Source organism: Crassostrea angulata, chromosome 6 (genome assembly GCF_025612915.1).
Source record: "Crassostrea angulata isolate pt1a10 chromosome 6, ASM2561291v2, whole genome shotgun sequence".
Taxonomy (NCBI): domain Eukaryota; kingdom Metazoa; phylum Mollusca; class Bivalvia; order Ostreida; family Ostreidae; genus Magallana; species Magallana angulata.
In genome coordinates this window covers 50075754-50094871 of record NC_069116.1, presented here as the reverse complement: position 1 = coordinate 50094871, position 19118 = coordinate 50075754, and the positions used below count along the sequence as shown (strand labels likewise).

Below are 19118 nucleotides of genomic sequence, written 5' to 3'. Positions count from 1 at the left end.
AAGGTTTCAAAAAACTCATATCATCCAAAAAATGTAAAGAAAAAACATATTGCAGCATTCATAAGTTATTACCTTGTATAACCTCCTGTTCTTGTGACTCTTCCTCAACATCTCCTTCTACATCTACTTCCGGCAATCCTTGTATAACCTCCTGTTCTTGTGACTCTTCTTCTACATCTTCTTCCGGCAATCTTTGTATAACCTCCTGTTCTTGTGACTCTTCCTCAACATCTTCTTCTGGCAATCCTTGTATAACCTCCTGTTCTTGTGACTCTTCTTCTACATCTACTTCCGGCAATCCTTGTATAACCTCCTGTTCTTGTGACTCTTCCTCTACATCTTCTTCCGGCAATCTTTGTATAACCTCCTGTTCTTGTGACTCTTCTTCTACATCTTCTTCCGGCAATCCTTGTATAACCTCCTGTTCTTGTGACTCTTCCTCAACATCTTCTTCTGGCATTCTTTGTATAGCCTCCTGTTCTTGTGACTCTTCCTCAACGTCTTCTTCTGGCAATCCTTGTATAACCTCCTGTTCTTGTGACTCTTCCTCAACATCTTCTTCTGGCAATCCTTGTATAACCTCCTGTTCTTGTGACTCTTCTTCTACATCTTCTTCCGGCAATCTTTGTATAACCTCCTGTTCTTGTGACTCTTCCTCAACATCTTCTTCTGGCAATCCTTGTATAACCTCCTGTTCTTGTGACTCTTTCTCTACATCTTCTTCTGCCAATTCTTGTATAATTTCTACTTCTTGTGATTCGTCTTTAATATCTTCTTCCAGCAAGCCACCTTGCTGCTTGACTAAATCTTAAAGGATGAAAAAAGAAGTCATTTAGTTTTTATTAGGGATGTCAAATCCGTCAATTTTTAGTTCTCGGTCGATCTGATGTTTTCCGATCGAGTACCCGGGTACTCGGCAAAAGTGTAAATAAATATGAACAAGTACATTGATAACTGTAAAACCTTGGTCACTTTTGTAGAAATAAAACGACATGATCTAATGGGAGGTTGCCCTGTAAGTGTGTTTATGTGTAAGAATTATGAGTTTTTGTTTTTCTGGAGTTTCTGGACTGTCAAATTCCTCCTTATGTTTAAGACGAATGTGATTTAACATGTTTGTCGTTTCCTCCGTATAGGATAAGTTTACTTCGCACAGCTGACATTTTACGTCTTTTGAATCTTCAGTTCTTTGGAAATATTTCCAGACCTTTGAAGTCGGTGGCGGCATTGTCTGTTCAATTTCTCTACTGTGTGCTATCTAATTTATATAATAGACTATATAAACGATGTTCAGTGAAAACAAATCATTAAAGTAAGCCAAAAATAAGGGTAGAAGACAGTCAAAGGTGACAAAAACTAGGTAATAGGTGCTTGGTCACGATAATTACTATATAAACACTGCCACAGGCGATAACGGTCATTTAGCATATTTAGAGGCGTAGGAAATCCTAATTACTGTATGTACAAGTGCAGTGGACATTTTAAGTTTTAAAACCGATGTTTTAATGCATTATTAAATAAACTTAGATATATTAAAAAATATACATCCGAGTAACCGAGTACCAATTTTAGTATTCGATACTCGGACGTTTGATTGAGTACCCGGTTAACCGTGTACTCGTTGACATCCCTAGTTTTTATATTTGAACTCATGAAGTGGTTTAAATAAATGACTAAAGTTTACACTTGGTAAAACTGTAAGATAAATTACAGACCCTAAAACGTACTCGTACACTACACATTTGCTGCAAGCTTTTGAAAGATTTACATATTTAATTAAATGGCCAAATGACAGTTTACCCTGATCACTCTGTTTTCAAATTAAATAAGAGGCTCTTAGGCTTTGATGGTCACCTGAGTACCATCTCCCTTAAATGGACCTGTCTCATGTTTCAGTTTTGAGTCTTAAACCCGAGTCTCCTCAAACAAGTATCCCCTGCTTTTATTATTGGAAATCTGTAAACACCAATTCATAAATTAGCGTGAGAGGCTTCTGCTAGGGGGCCGAAAATTTTAAACTTTTTTTTTTTAATCTGCAGGCCTTTAATGGTCAATACTTAATGATATTCACAGTTTCGTTTAAAATGCACACAAACATACAATGCACAGGAAATTAGATTTCCTCAACAAGAACACATACAGAGGGTTCCACCTAATCTGATAGTCATTTGTCAGAGAAAAATTATCAGATTAACCGATTATTAGATTGACCGATTTAGCATTTTTGTGGTCTTTGATTTTGGTATAGAATAAGATAGAACTTGTTTTAAGACATAATTTATCAATGAAAAGATATAATCTGTATGTCAATACAGGTAACACTCGATGGCTTGAACTTCGATCTCTCGAAGTTCTTGATCTCTCGAAGTCAGTTGCCGGTCCCGATTTTTTTCGCTATATAACTAAGCAAATTTACCCTTGATTTCTCGAACTCTCAATCTCTCGAAACCCTTGAAACCTCATAGTCAAAATACGGTCCCATTATACATACCGTATTTTCCCGACGACTCGTCGATGCAGACGACTCGTCGAATTGCCCATTTTTAGCCAAATTTTTCACAAATTCCTACGATACGTCGATCTCAGACCATACGTCGATCTTATCACTTCAAAATGGCCTATAAAACTGCAGTAACATCAGTGTATGATGCCACTATGTCACCGATATTGCTACCAATTATTATTAATGATTAACATTTAAACAATTACGCTTTATACTTATGCATCAAATTTTCAAATACCGGCAACTTCTACAAAGTCGCTTGCATTGTAAACAATTCCCGATATCGCGTGTTATGCAAAACTAAACTTACTTTGTCAGAAATATTTTATTCCCAAGCATTAAAATAAGTATCCACTCTGACCATCGCCAGTGTATTCGCCATTACGTAACCAGTCACCTGTTGACTCGGCGCGTGGTCAATGTTTGTTTAACAATTTCCGGTGTCATAGGCATACACCTGTCTCGTGTCGGACTTCAAAGGGATATCGCGATTTTATGTACTCACGATTTGATGGTAAATCGTTGAATCGCAGAATTAAGTACTCGCGTAAAAAAACAATAAAATGTGTACACAGGTAAGGTCAGTCCTTTGTGTGGTAACCCAGAATAATTATCGCTGTAGCTTTCATCTTATGAAGAAGGGAGACACCCGTGTGCGTTGAAGTGTAACTAATGCCCTGTAAAGAGTTACTGTGTACACAAGAGGGGTGTCAACCAATTAAACAAAAGAATATTGTCATTTGTAAGACGGTGGGAAATCATTACATCATGGTCACAATCCTATCAGATAAACCAAAATGACATTTTTTCCTATCAGATTATCAGGACAAAATATAAAGGGATATATAAGAAATGGTTTGGTGTTTTTATATTATTTTAGATTAACCGAACTAATCGATTAACCACTATCAGATTAAGTGGAACCCTCTGTACAAAATTTAATTTGGCCATATGACAGTTACAGTTCACTTAAAATTTTCAAGTTAAAAATGTTCAATTATTTACAGGCAACATATGACCAACAGCAGTAGGTTACCTGAGTGTCTTAAGTTAATGAAAAAACATAGGTTATCACAGATTACAAAGATCACCGAGACGAGGCATCACCTTTATGAGGCATCACCTTTATGAGGCATCACCTTTATGAAACCAACTTTATCATATTATATGAAAATCATACTTTATGATCTTAGATATTCATGGATTATACTGTTTTGACACAATATCGTATATCATCTGTTAAAAAATTGTATGATAATCATTATGCTCATTTCATACAGCATTATAAGATACAATGTTTATCAATACAATTATATAAAATATGATATTGCATCCTATCATATTAACTTACAATATATATCATATAATACAATAAAATACTGTAATAAATAAGGATGCAATATGATATTGTAACATATGATATGATATTATATCATGTTATACATTATTGTATTTGATCACATAATAAAATAAGATATTATATAATATAACAATATCATGCCCCGCCGTCACCAACTTTCCTGAAGTCATTACTCAGCGTCAAGTGTGAGTTTTTACCTCAAATTCATGCACTTTTCCTTTAAGGATTTGAGTTGAGGACTGAGCTGAGGGATTTAAAAATTTTGGTGACGGTGGGGTATGACAATTTCATGTGATATAATACCATATTATAAAAATCAATATCATATTATACAATAAAGTATGATACTATATTTAAGAAATAAAGGATGAGTTATCGTGAATGTTGAAGAATAACCTCCAAGGTTGAGAAATGTTGTTTTGAAATATAAAAGCCGAGGTGTTAGCCGAGGCTTTTATATTTTGAACAACATTTCTAGACCCAGGAGGTTATCCTGCAACATTAAAAAAAAACAAGAACTTAATTTCTATTCTACTAACAGCCCAGTATTTCTACAGATCGTTTCTCCTATAGAGAGATGATCTATGTCATTTTGACAGCTGTTCCGTGTAACTTCAGTGGTTATGTAAGTCATATTTACATGTGTATCGATCAGAGGAATCACATGCAGACGACAGAATTTTTTCTTGGGATTTTTGATACTCTTCACTTATTTATAAAATATCTTTGAGTTATATTCCTAATTATTTAAGGGCAATTTAATGCGATTATTACTACTACACGTTATATATTTTCTGTAAAAACATGCAGTGAAAATGTGCTCGGGAGGTCCTAGGAACAGCCGCATTAATCTCTTAAAAATAAACGTTTGAGGCAATACACATCGTTTTGACTGGAACTAACATGAGAAATTGACATGGTTTTAAAACTTTTTACGGTTTGAAGTTGTACTTTCATAATCAGTGCGAGACAAATAGGTATTTCTGATCTGATAATTTACTGATGACGTTCGTGGTATATTGGAGAATAATGTCCGCGGCATCTCTTTGATCTCTGCAATAACTGTAGTAGAATATATAATATACAATATCGTATCATACAATACAATATTATATATATTTTTTAGCATCCTTGATAATTGAAATCAAGTTCTGCATCTGAAGCTACCTCAGTCTGCAATTCATTCATATTATAGATTAATCAACTATGCAAGTTTGAAATAGTGTTATTATCTATTAAACACATGATCTGTTCCCAAAAAACTTAACCTTATCCAGCATCCAAAACATATGGCTCAGATTCAGCATTTAAACTTGTCCGGTTCACCAGTATCATAAGACGCACCATCCTTGCAAGTTTGGTTAAGTTAGGACAAGTAATAAGTAAGATATCATCATCAGAGGGCACCTGTTTCAAAAACTTTAACCAGCGCTCTTAAAACCTTAACCTCATCCAGTATCCAAAACCTATTGCTCAGATTCAGCATTCAAGCCTGTCTGGAGCATCAGTATCATAAGACCATGCAAGTTTGGTGAAAATAAGACCAGTAGTAAATAAGATATAATCATCAGAGGGCACCTGCAAAAAAAACTTTCACCAGCTCTAAAAACCTTAACCTCCTCCAGCATCTGAAACCTATAGCTCAGATTTAGCATTCAAGCCTGTCTGGTGCATCAGTATCATAAGACGCACCATCCATGCAAGTTTCGTGAAGTTAGGACCAGCAGTAACTTAGATATTGCTATCAAAGGGCACCTGCAACAAAAACTTTTACCTGCTCAAAAAACCTCCTCTAGCATCTGAAATTTAGGACCCAGATTCAGCATCCACGTCTTTCAAGTACAAAAGTAGGTCCAGATGCATCATCCATGCAAGTTTGGTGAAGATAGGACAAGTAATAACTTAGATACAGGACCTGCAACAAAAATTTTAACCAGGTCCAGAAGCTGACGCCGATGCTGGGGGTATAGCATAAGCTCCCCCTGACTTCGTCTCGGTGAGCTAAAAATACACATTCACTATTAGTCATATTTGTGCCCCGTGGGCAGGGAATTTCACCATTTAAAAAAAGGACATCGTGGACATAATAATAATAATATGGTACATTTAATTAATCTCCAATGAGAGTTTACTGTGGAATCATTAAATTTCGTGGGGGCCAATTTTTGTGGATTGCTTAAATTTTACAAGTTCGTGTGGACGTAATTTCGTGTATTCTGTTAAACCTACAAAGGAAATATGACTTTATTACCATAATTTATTAATTCGTGGAGGATGTTAATTCGTGGATGAGAGGTACCCACGAATTCCACGAAAATTGAGCCACCACGAAATCTAATGATTCCACAGTAAGTACAGAAGAAAATATTTAAAAATTTAAATCATTTTCATTATGTTACCATTTAGCCCTACCCAAAGGGCCTAAACCCTTGATCCAGAGGTCATGAATTTTACAACTTTATATTGAAAGCTTTATGGATATAATGACCATTGATTTAGTTTTTCTCAAAAATATAAAGGAGTACAAAAGATGATTTTTTAAGATTTACTACATTTTCACTACATGGAAATCTTGGCTTAATCTTAGGGTCTGTCACCCCTGACCCAAGGGCCATGTCATTCCATTTGTTTGGTAAAGGACTGCTGGACATCATAATCATGCATTCAGTTTTTTCCTTCACATGTGTTGGATAAGGGAAGATTTTAAAAACTTTGGCCCCACCCTTGAGGCCCCGGCGGTTAATAAAGTGACTCAAGTGAACTAAAAAATACATGTTAACTAAATGGCATATTGATTGGCTGTTATATCATTATAGTTTACAATTGAGATGGTTGAATCCATCATAAGCATATGACTTGAACACATAAAAAGTGGAATTTGGGGTTTTTAAATTATTTGTAGTTCGATGCCACATTGCAACAGACTATCTAAGCCTATGTCCTCAAAGCAGACTACAGTTTTCCTGGCTAAAATTAGAGACCAGTCTATGGATGACTTTATACTCATAAGGACCCAAAAATTCTAAATACATATAGACCAGAGGCTATATGTCAGATGTTGCTGACAGATTCAACCTCTTTAAATCCTATTTAGATTCAATATACTAGATAACTTGAATGACCAGCTTTCAAATGTTAATGACTCTTGACTTCTTAGCTAAGCAAACTAGACTACATTGAGATGGTGACCATCTCAAAGGCTCCGCTTAAATAATGGACAATAGGATGAAAAGAATTTTAAACAATTTTGCTTTGGCCTTGACCTATAACTTAGAAATTTTCCACCTGGCATAGAACTTCTTATTCCATCTCATTATCCCTTACCTACATGCATTTTTGTTCATTTGAGCAAGATTAAGCAAATGAAAAATAATCTTTGGTGACCATCTAAAACTGATTATAAAGAGATCCACTTTAACCTTAACATTGACTTGGTTCAAAATCACTGCATGTCATTAACCACGCGGGGGTGTTCAGGAAGCATATGGATTCCGAGTTACATGTAATTTCGTGAAATCACAAATCTTAGTTATTATGTACATATTCAATCATCTAAGCAACGAAACGTAGACCAAAAGCAAATAAAAAAACTGAAGTCAAATTTTTTTTCAGAAATTAGTTTGTATTACGTAGATTTACACATTGATGACGTCATGACTAAAAGTTGAATGTCGTGTGAATTTGATCGGAAAGCATTGTAAACATATTCAAAATATAACTAATCTAAGAACTCTAATAAAATATTGTGGTGTGATTTATTGAGAATGGAACATAAGAATACTGGGAGAGATAATAGTTTTATCAATCATTCGCTAGAAGGTATGTAAATTTGCTTTTATTTCTCGGCCAGGCTTTCCTCTGTCGTTGTTTACGATATAAAAATCCGACTAGAACAACACTACCCGACATATATTGAACTTGGAATTTTATATGTATCGTTAGTTTGATCAATGCTTCAATTGAAAGTACTGCTAGAATCCCATGTTGTGTGTTGTTTTGATGCAACTTGCCGTTTTCCGTACAAACTTTATTAAAGTTGGGAAGGTTTTACGAGAACTGGATGAATAACTATTGAATTAAGAAAAACATAGGATTCTAGCAGAAGTTTTGATTAAACTGAGATGTTTTGCCTTCACTTGGTATGTTTATTTTATTTTGGAAACTGCGGGGTAGTGTTGTTCTATCTCATTTTATGTTAAGGAATATACGTAAGCTATTTATAGTTGTCAGGTGATAATGCACCAATGTGGCAGTAATGTACTACCCGATTTTATTGCACTGACATCTATTTCAAAGGATAATACTAAGTTTTTGATCGTATTTAAAATAGTTATTTAATTTCCCGATTTTGAATATAACAGTCAAAATAAGACGCTAAATTGCCCATATGCTTCCTTAACACCCCCGCGCAAACAGCTCAGCTTAAGTATTAGCCAAATAGGGCTTAGTAAAGAGTATTTATATATATGCTCTTTTGTGTGATCCGATATTACCTTGAAACATGACCTACAAATATCATTTAAGGTCACTGTATACTCTTTGATCAAAGACAGAGAGTATGAGCCAGATTGCAGCAAATCAAAAGGCACAACAATTTGTAGTGCACCATATTTTCTTGTTTTACAGTATCTAGGAGAAACAAACTCATTCTCATTGCAGATGAGTCTCCGGTCGATTGGACCACAGTGCGGGAATCTGAAATTGATGACATCACCTCTGACACAGACAAGAAACCCATGTGTCAAGCTGACATCTGTGGATATCCTTTTGAGTCAGCTGTGGCCATAAGACATTCACAAATGTTTTCATTTGTTCATGATTTCACTTACGTCTATAAGCTTTGAAATCTTCAACTACAGCAACCACACTTATGAGCACCCACTTGTTGCTTTGTAGGAAGCCAAAATTATTTTATCAATTGTTTTAATTTTTTACTCACCAGACAGAAACACCACTTTCCCAATATTCACTGGTAGTCTCTTGACAAGTACTCTGCACACTTTTAACTAAAACATTGAGTGATGTAACAGATTACACACTAGCAGGTGTATCAATACCAAAATAAAATTTTTAAAAATCTTGGAAAATTACACAAAATTAAATTTAAGGTTGCTTAACATCAATATTTTCAAAACCATTGACACATTTATCATTGAATATTGATTTAACTTAAATAAATATCAATATCATTATTCTTCAGTATATTACAAAATAATAGTTGTGATTGAAAAAAAAATTCAAGATAATATATATGTATACTTACTGGCAAATCTTTTTTCGCACAAAAAGTTTCTTTTTTTCCTTTTTTACATTCTTTACCCTAAGAAAAAAAGGAAACCAAATAAAAAAGAAAGAACTAATTCTAATTGTATTCAAATATTTTAAGAGCAAATGTATCAAGTAAAAGTTGAAAAATTATTTTAGAGGTGTTGGCGCATTTGATAGCATTGACCGATTTAGACACGGTAGCCCCAGGTTCTAGTCTGGTCTGTTGCTATTGCAGTAACATTGTAACCTTGTTACTTTACTCTACTAGTGCACTCTCTCCACCCACAGCTTAAATTGGGTACCTGGCACATGGGACGAGCTGGCTATGTGAATGTAAAGCATTTGCACCAAAATTTGGCAGCTCTGCTTGTATGCTTCCCAGGGGGTTGAGGATCCTATGGATTGTACAGGTAATATGTAGAAGTTGTGCGAGGCAATGTACTTTGTAAGCAAGACTATAAAGCCCTACCTCTACATTATACCTTTTTATTGTGTAACGGGGTGGGAGAAATAATGATGGACCAGACCGGGATTCGAACCCTCTAGTCAGGTGCTCTACCAACTGAGCTATCTAGCGTCGGTATTCGAACTGGTCTGACAGTCACATTCCTACCCCCTTAAATGATCTTTAACCTCGAAGATCACCCCAGGCTCTTCCCCTGGCAGGAGTTAACCTGTCAGTTGCAGGGGTTGGTCACTGCACCAAATGTAACGGGATGGTAAAAATAATGACGGACCAGACCGAGATTCAAACCCAGGCCTCCTGAATATCTAGTCAAGTGCTCTACCAACTGAGCTATCTGGCGCCGGTATTTGAACCAACCGGTCTGACCATCACAATTGCTTTAAATATCATCTAGATTTTATGTATCTCAGCAAAAATTATACAGAATTATTTTCTTCCAAATTTTTATAGCGATATAAGTTTTAATGTAATATTTTCTGTCATGTAGATATAATGATGCTAGATTATATAATGGCGTTTAAAAAGCTTAATTAGTGGTTTAGATAGACTGCATGATTAAAACACAGCTGTTAGTAAACATTCTTGTTCTTGGACAACTGTCAATATCAATGTGGAAAAAAGCCCATTATAATCAAAATTCTTTTACTGTTTTAGAAATTTTAATTTTACAATATTTAAATTTTTTTTGGAAATAAATGAGGTCGAAAACGGGTTAAAATTTTTAAATGGCATGTCTACTATAGAGGGAAGCAATCAAGATTTTGCACTTTTTAAATAAACAAGAGATGTTTGTGAAACACTTATGCCCCCCTCCCTTGGAAACATCCACAAAGAAAATGAACTAATAATTGGAATTTTTCTTAAGTCCAAAGGGCATAACTCTGTCGAAATTGCACAATGGTACCCAATATCGAACTTGACCTATATATTATCATAATTAATCTGTATACCAAATTTCATTTCAAATTGTGCAACTTCTGCGAAGAAAATGAACGAAAACTGCAAATTAGTAGATTTCTTCTACGTCCAAGGGCCATAGCTCTGTTGAAAATTGCTCTATCATACCCAAAATCATTCTTGACCTAGATATGATTTGGATAAACCTGTGTATCAAATTTCATATCAATATGTGCATCCTCTGCAAAGAAAGTAAACAAAACTACAAAAAAAATAATTTTTTTACGTCCACGGAACTAAACTTTGTCGAAAATTGCTCAATCATAACCAATATCAAACTTGACCTAGATATTATCATGATAAACATGTATATCAAATTCCATTTCAATATGTTCACCCTCTGCAAAGAAAAGCGGAAACTGCAAATTACTGGATTTTTTCCACGTCCAAGAGCCGAGATCGTACCTAATATCGAACTTGACCTAGATATTATCATGATAAACCTGTTTACAAAATTTCATTTCAACATGTTCATCCTCTGCGAAGAAAATGAACGGAAACTGTAAGTGGACCGACGGACATACTAACAGGCAGAAGTAATATGCTCTCCGTTCCTCGAAGTAATAATATATAAGCAGACTGATGTTCCAGTTTCTTTCATAGATGTGAATCACATATTAAAATGACTGTTTCAATTACAAGTTGTAACATTAATGTGCTTAGGTAGAAAACAGACTTTCAAAATGTGGGTATGGCCTAAAATCTACCAGAAACCAATGTAAACAACATCTCCCTGCTATATTAATTGAAGTAATGTGTAATTACAGTGTATGAGGGTAAATAAAAAAATAAATGATTTTAAAAAACTTCAGTGTTTGAAGAATATAAGGATAGTGCAATAAAATGTTGAAAACTTTCAATTTGATTTTTACTACCTTGTAATAATTGGGGGGGGGGGGGGGGGGGGGGGTGTTAGATTTTGGATGTTTAGAGGATTTATTTTTTATAAGGTTATACTTGATTTTAATTTATTTATTATGATATAAAGTATTTAGTGACCCAAGATGTGGGAAGGTGTTCAATATACCACCTTAATTAGGTTAAATTTACACAGAAAATGTTCAGCCCTTGTGTTCAAAGTACCTGCTTTCTCCATGGAAGATCTGGAACCCCATAGTCATATCTTATTTCTTCCCCGATTTCTATTTCTCTATCGGCAAAGAGAGCCAAATATGGTTTTCCTTCGCTGGATAAACACTTAACTGAAGCGTTACGATGGACATCACCAGGTGCTGCATCATTGGCAAATCTGCCTTTTCTGGATGATTCTGTTGCATCCAAACTGTAAATAAAAAATTGTAATTACTTACATGACTAAAGTAACTCTATAATATCAATATATCTATTTTGTATTGCCCGATTACTGTAGAAGCAGAAATATTCGTTGAGGATTTAATTTCGTTATTTTCGTTGGCAGAATGAATCAACGAAATTAAATCCATGACGAACTTTTAAAACAAGTCTCAATAAATACAGAGTTGATATGTAATATACTTTATGGATAAGGATATGACGAATTTAAATGCCAACGAAATTGTATTTGGTTTATAAACAACGAAATTTTACCCCAACGAAAATATGTGCTTCTACAGTATATGCATCCTGGTATACATGTAAATACTTATCTTATGAGTGTACTGAGCAGAGGATAATTATTAATGGCAACAGCAAGGAGCATTGGTTTTGAAGCATTTTTGAATGGACAGTGATTTTGAATTTGACGATTTTGATTTGTGAGTAGACCTACCGAAAACTTAGAAAATTTTATAGATTCAGACAACTGGGTGGCAAGAGACGAGGAGCCCCCATCCCTTGACTATGCAAAAACTCCTGGCTTAATACAAGCAATTAATGAACAACAAAGGTTCACCTCAAGAATATTTAAATCATTTTTCAATGACAGTTTTTTTTAATTTCTTGCACAACAGACAAATCTGTATGCACAGCAATTCTTGAGCTCAGCTGCTCAATTGACAACATGTAGTAGGTTTCACAAATAGTATGAAACAAATTCCTCAGATATGAAGTAATTCATATCACTTCTCATGCTGGTGGGACTTCTGCATCAACTAGACATCAAGAAGTACTGGAAAACAGAACTGCTTACTGCAACACCCTTTTTGTGTTGTGTTGTGTCCATATGAGGCATCCGGCAAATGCTTCCACGTGCGCACACATTCCGCTTGCATAAGTAGTTCTTATAAAAACTTGAAGTTTGGTTTAGTATTTATATAACATTTTACTCAGTTTTATTTCAATTCATTTACCTTAAGAAATGCAAACATAAATAAAATACAGTTCGACCTGTTGATTCAAGAATGCACATTTTGTCTCACGCGTAAGAATTTCAATCGAAAGATTCATTTAGTAATGCAGTTGACCTCGATGAACTGACCTCAATCATAAGAAGATACTCCATGAACTGACCTCGATCTACGCGGGTAGGTTAAGGCAACTCCAAGTTTAATGACCGTCAAAATTATGATCAATTTAAAAACTGTTTATTTTTATGAAAACAGTGCTGAATATTAATGCCAAGTGAATGTGTTCACCAAGATTTTATTTTTCTACTTCGGAATCGACTCGATCTTTGAAGCTGCCGTACCATGGTATCACGTGACAGTTAAAAATAGATCACTTTTTTACCTTAACAAAAATTCAAAATGTGTAACACCACCCCGAAGTTCATTTGTATGTTTGCTACAATAATTCGATCGGCAATTAGTTCATGTTTATTAGTATTACTGCTAGAATCCTATTGTTAATCGCATAAAATAAATATTGTAAATATTTATCGGAAACCCTCTCAACTTCTATAATTTCATTGAAAATACTACGTATTTTTTCTTTAAAACAACAAGCACAGGATTCTAGCAGCACTTTTCAAGTAGTTTAGGTCATATACCATTGATATTTACCAAAGTCATCTTTCATAATATCCGGGGTAGTGTTACACTTTTGCCTTTTTTGTACACACTGGCAGAGGAAAGGCTGGTCAAGCCATATAAATGTCAATCTGCTTACCTTAAAACACACTGAATAAACAAAATATCCATGCCTGTATTATCCTGATAATATCCTAACTGATACTCATCTAAATCTTATGTATCTGTATTGAATAAGTCTTATTTCGGCATTGTTTACACTGCATTCCGATGATTTGTCTCCCGACATGATCTTCTCTATTAAACATGCTTCTGACGTCATCAATGATAATTATACGTAATAGAGAGAAATCGAAGATATATTCAGTTTGAAGAGTTTCTTGTGATATTTTATGCCTGTAGTTTTTATAATTTAAACCAGAGATAAAGTTAAAATCGACATGTTTCTGAGTAAAATATGACATCATGCTGCTTATTGTGACATCATATTGATCAGAGGAATTTGATCGCTGAGAGTTGCCTTATCATACCCGCGTATTGATGTTGCATAATAGTAGCTAGGAAGAGGACTTGATTTATAAACAAGGTTACCTTATAATGCGACCTCAATAGCGCAAGTTATGATGGCATTCAATGTTTTTCAGTCGCATTAAATTATTTTAATACAACTCTTTCTTTGTATACGTGTTAATGCTCTTTGAAGAGCCCTACTCAGTATTCCGTAGAAGAAGAAGAAGATACATTAACATTTAATAATATCGTTAAAAATATAAAACTAGACAAGGAGTTTAATTTCAAAATTAAATTTGTTGACGGTTTATAATGATGAAATTATGGTGTACAGATTCAAAATATTTTGTAAGAATACAGTACTTTTTTAATTATTTTACATCAAACTGATCATGTTGATTGCTTCTAGCTATCAATATATCATTATTGCCGATCATTCCTTTAAAAGGAATACTTCGTTGTTTCCAAATGTCATGCCAAGGGACAGGTGTTTGTCTTTGATGACTGTTTGTTCATCTCAATGACAACTCCGAATATGTGCCACATGGGGAAGATGGCTATGATTCTCTCTTTAAATTAAACTGGGTCCATTGTATCAAAAGATTTTGGAGGAAATACAATATATTTAATCGTAAAATTGCAAAAATTATATAAGTAATATGGAATCATTCTTTGAGTATTATGAGATGATTATTTTGGTCGGGGTTTGATAAAATGTATCATAAAGCCCTTCGAGATTAATTGTATTTGATCACGCCCAGACCAAAATTATCACCTCAAGAAAACCTACCAGTACTTTTTGCTGTTCCAGACAAAAAAGAAGATATAACTTCCTCTCCTGGCAGGGTAAGACTTTTCTCGTCGGAGTCCTTCTTTGCGACTGATGAGGTCCCCAGCATATTCCACTATAAACTCTCCTCTCCGATAGGATTTTTCAGCAAACAATCCCTTTCCTTAAAAAAAAAATTTAACCCCTCTCAGTGATCTTGGCATTATAAAGTGCAAACGCTCTGTGACAAATACCATGATATGCATCAGCAAATCATGGAAAACTGACAAGAGAGCAAATGCAATTTATAATGCCAAGATCACTGAGAGGTATTGATAGAATAAATCATTTATTTTGAATGTTACAGTTTTTTAAATACATTGCAAGAATTATATTACATCATTACAATCACAGTTTAGAAATAAAGCACTTAAACAGATGAAAGTTACATGTATGTTACAAAAATATCACATGATTAAAATGAAAACAAAAAACCTAAATATGCATCTGCATTACCATAATATTGTTACATTATGTTCTCAATAATTGTTGACTTATTTAAAATTTCTTTGCACAATTAAAGGTTAATCGAATAGTATGTATACACATTGTTGCTCGAGATATAGTTACAATCAATTTGCCAATTCATCATTCCATTGAAAGTATCAGATTTTATAAACAGTTTAGCATGTAGTTGTAAGGTTAAATTCAGCCAATTCTATGAAATACAATATATGTCATATATAACTGTTTTCAGGTTCAAATTATACAATTTCCAGGTATTGTATAATATGGTTTCAATGTTGTAAAAACATCCAGTGGTTTTCAGACTATCAAACTATATGGTTTCAGTAATTTAAAACCATTGAATACCATGTTGGTTTTCAGTAACACAATATGGGTTCCTGGCTGTGGTGTTTTATCGAATGGCTTCATTACTGGTGTTTAGGTTTTCATATCATATGGTTTCCAGTTTGTTATATCATTGGTTTTAAGGATGTTAAGTCAAAAAGTTACTAGGTGGCTAAAATATCAATTGGTTTGTAGGTTAAGTGAATTGGTTTCCACGTTGTTGATTCAAATAATTTCTGGTTGTAACAATCATATGATCTTTCTTTTGTATAACATTTTTTATAAGTAAAATTGTATGGTTTTCAGGTTGCTAACTCACATGGTTCAATGTTGTAAATTCATTGGTTTTCAAAATAAAATATCAAATATATTCCAGGCTGTAAAGTCATTCGTTTTCAGGTTATCGTATATCATATGGTTTCTAGGCTGTTATATTGAATAATTTCTGAGTTGTCATATAATATATGGTTTTCAGGCTGTAACAAAATAAAGTTTCCACATTGTGAAAACTTTGGTTCCATGGTTGAAAAAGCACATGCTTTCCATTTTATGATATTACAGTAAAACACAGTTATAGCAAACTTATGATGAATTGACGTTCCCCGTGACTTATTACATATTGTCAACTTGACATTATCATGCATTATGCTTATAACGAAGCAAAATTGCCCTTGTCTGGCACTTTGTAATAAGCTTGCATATTATGAGACAACTTCGAACATCAAACAACAGGCATATATGTGGAACTTTGCTCCTGTGCTCCAGAGAGTGATACGATTGCATCCAGATCATAAATGTAAAAATATCAGCTAGTTTTCAAGTATCCTCTTCCTAATGTATGGTTACGAGTGATTATGAACATGGTAGGTATCGCTGAATGTAAAAGCAACAGATTATTCTTTAACTTTCCCTCATAATTTACACCACTACATTTCAAACTTAACTGTCTTAAACTTCATGACAACAAATAAAGCTCCGAGATCTATGGTCGATAAAAACGACCTTGTCAGCAAATACAATCTTCCTCTGTGTCTCCCATGCTGACTGACCTTTTTCATACTAATTGTTAGACCATAATTAATCGCATAATTGTCTACAGACTTTTCCGGGGGTTTTTTCCGATACGACAAAGAGCAAACGGCGGGTGTGACCGGTCAGCAGAGGATGCTCACTCCTCCATGGCACCTGATCCAATCTTTATCTTTTTAGAGGTCCGTGTTGCTCTGCTTTGAATCTGTATTTCGTTTCATGGATGGTTGTCACTTTGTTATTGTCATTTTTCATATCTGACAAATCTTGGGTTAGTAAAAATACTACAAATTGTTAGGACACCAATTTCACTTCATTATGTCCATAGGCTTTGAAATATAGGTGTAAAGACCAATGTTTATATATCTGAGCTACCATGGTTTTTCTGGATATTCCTTACAGCTGATGGTTCATGGTTTGTCTGGCAGTCCTTAGTGTAGAACTAGGTGTGTATTGCACTTTAGCATACTCTCAAGGGACTCAGTTCAGTTGATTAAATTTTTTTTTGCATTAGAGTAACAATTGCCACACTATCTTCAAACATGTCATAACAGATAATTAAAGTGAGAGACATCTTACACTGGCAAGAGGAAAGTTGTTGTCTACATTTCTGTTTAGTATTATAAGCAATATACTCAATAATATTGAAAATGAGTAATATGGGTCCACCATCTAACTTTGTCAACAACCTCTTTTTGCATCTAAAATAATGGAAATTTTGCTTTTGGAATCCCAAGTCACTGTATACCATGAAAATAACATCTGATTGTTTTGTTGGGGGAGGTGTCTCTCAAACTCAATTTGTTTGAGTTTTTCACAGCTTCTTTATTGATATTAAACCAGTACTCCATTAGTGATGTCTCTCCCAAGTGTGCCATTTTTCACTCAGGAGATAATATTCTTAATATCAAAGCCTACAGATGAATGTTGCACAAATCTGCATGATTGTTGTGTTTTTATCCTTTTTAGAGAATTTCTTGTGTCCAGAGAAAAATAATTGCTTGAATTTTCATGAACAACAACCAATACATAATAAGTGCACTAGCTAGCTTGCAAACCAGATTGAAAAAAAAAAATCTGTTATAAAGCATGCTAATAAGTTATTATTTTTCAGATGGCAAAAAATCTTTCAAATTAGGAATGATTGTCTCTCAATATTTCTACAAAAATATCTCAAAATCATATACTAATTATGACCAAGCATGCTAATAAGTTATTATTTTTCAGATGGCAAAAAATCTTTCAAATTAGGAATGAATGTCTCTCAATATTTCTACAAAAATATCTCAAAATCATATACTAATTATGACCAAACCAAAAATTAATTATTTTGAGGTCACATCATCTATTCCTTTTGGTTTACATATACAATATACACAGTGCTGAGCTATATAAAACACTGGTTCATGCCTTTCTGTCACTCAAGTATCCAACTAAACAAATTGATAATGTTTAAGTTCACATGTCAATTTAAAGAATATACATGTATGCATAAATACTAGTATATGCATTTTTAAAAAATAAATGACAGCTGTTAAGGTGGAATAACACACCTGGAAAGAGTCACTCAAATTAACAGAAAATGATTTGATTATGAAAGATATAATGATAAATAAACTGTACATATGTCAAATCAGCGAAAAAATTGCAGTTTTTGGATAAAAATGAATATCTAAAAAATTCAATTCAGTAAATAACAACAAAAGCCCCTGCAGGGATTCGAACTCGGGATGTACGGATCACAACCCCAACACTTTATCCACTCGGCTATGAAGTAAGTTATATGTTGACGTCGATAAAATCCTTTTAAAAAACAACATTTTGTTTCGATAAGAGAACAGCCATTTTGTGATGATGTGTTATTCCGCCTTAATCTGCTATCATTCAAAATTGAAAATGACCTCGAATAAATTTTTATTCCAAATCAAGTTCTTTGCTAACTAAATAAGTCTCTTATAATTGAAATATGGATGCTTAAAATACATTCTCTAAAGTCGGAATTAATAACCATGTCAAAATAACAAAAACATATTGTAGGATACCTGACATCTGTTAACAATTTCCACAACTACGCGGAGATTCAATCGACACTAACCTCTGCTTTAAGATTTCAATTGAACATTGCTCGGTTTAACGTTGGTTTGTAATTTAGTGGAAAGTCAAAAGTAAAAGAATGGTCTCCAATCGATATTCTTTCAAATTTTCCAGAACATTTAGAGCAAAAATCATGATTTGCTAATATTGATGCTATGTTGATAAAACAAACCATAATAATAGATGGTATGACATAATAGATTTATTAATAAGATCAATGGCAGCTCCCATAGATGATAAATTTAAACTAATTAAGCAATCAATTTTCATGATTTATTCATTGTTCTAGGATTTTTAATGAAAATAATTACAATTTGCAATTATAGTAGATGATAATTGATTTATTGCACAACATATTTTTAGTTTCTTTACCCTTTAAATTACACTTATTAATTATAAAATACCAATTATTATATAGAACTTTA

At 33.8% G+C, this 19118-nt stretch overlaps 1 protein-coding gene across 1 annotated transcript; it reads right to left on the bottom strand.

Annotated features, from left to right (window-relative positions):
• Positions 1 to 58: 58 nt before the first annotated feature.
• Positions 59 to 15654, bottom strand: LOC128187589 (involucrin-like). The gene is made up of 6 exons (XM_052858006.1): positions 15582 to 15654; positions 14740 to 14902; positions 11638 to 11836; positions 9127 to 9183; positions 8803 to 8869; positions 59 to 807 (listed from the first exon to the last, which is right to left on the bottom strand). The coding sequence occupies exons 1-6, from the start codon at positions 15652 to 15654 to the stop codon at positions 59 to 61; spliced, it is 1308 nt and encodes a 435-aa protein (XP_052713966.1).
• Between the last annotated feature and the right edge of the window lie 3464 nt (positions 15655 to 19118).

What these genes read in the sequence shown, in the direction of transcription:
- LOC128187589 (XM_052858006.1), bottom strand. Translation starts at nt 15,654, where the DNA reads ATGAAGCCATTCGATAAAACACCACAGCCAGGAACCCATATTGTGTTA. An exon ending in TGGAACAGCAAAAAGTACTG is followed by an intron (nt 11,837 to 14,739) that starts GTAGGTTTTCTT and finishes TTTTATTTACAG; the next exon opens with TTTGGATGCAACAGAATCAT. An exon ending in GTGCGAAAAAAGATTTGCCA is followed by an intron (nt 8,870 to 9,126) that starts GTAAGTATACAT and finishes TCAATGTTTTAG; the next exon opens with TTAAAAGTGTGCAGAGTACT.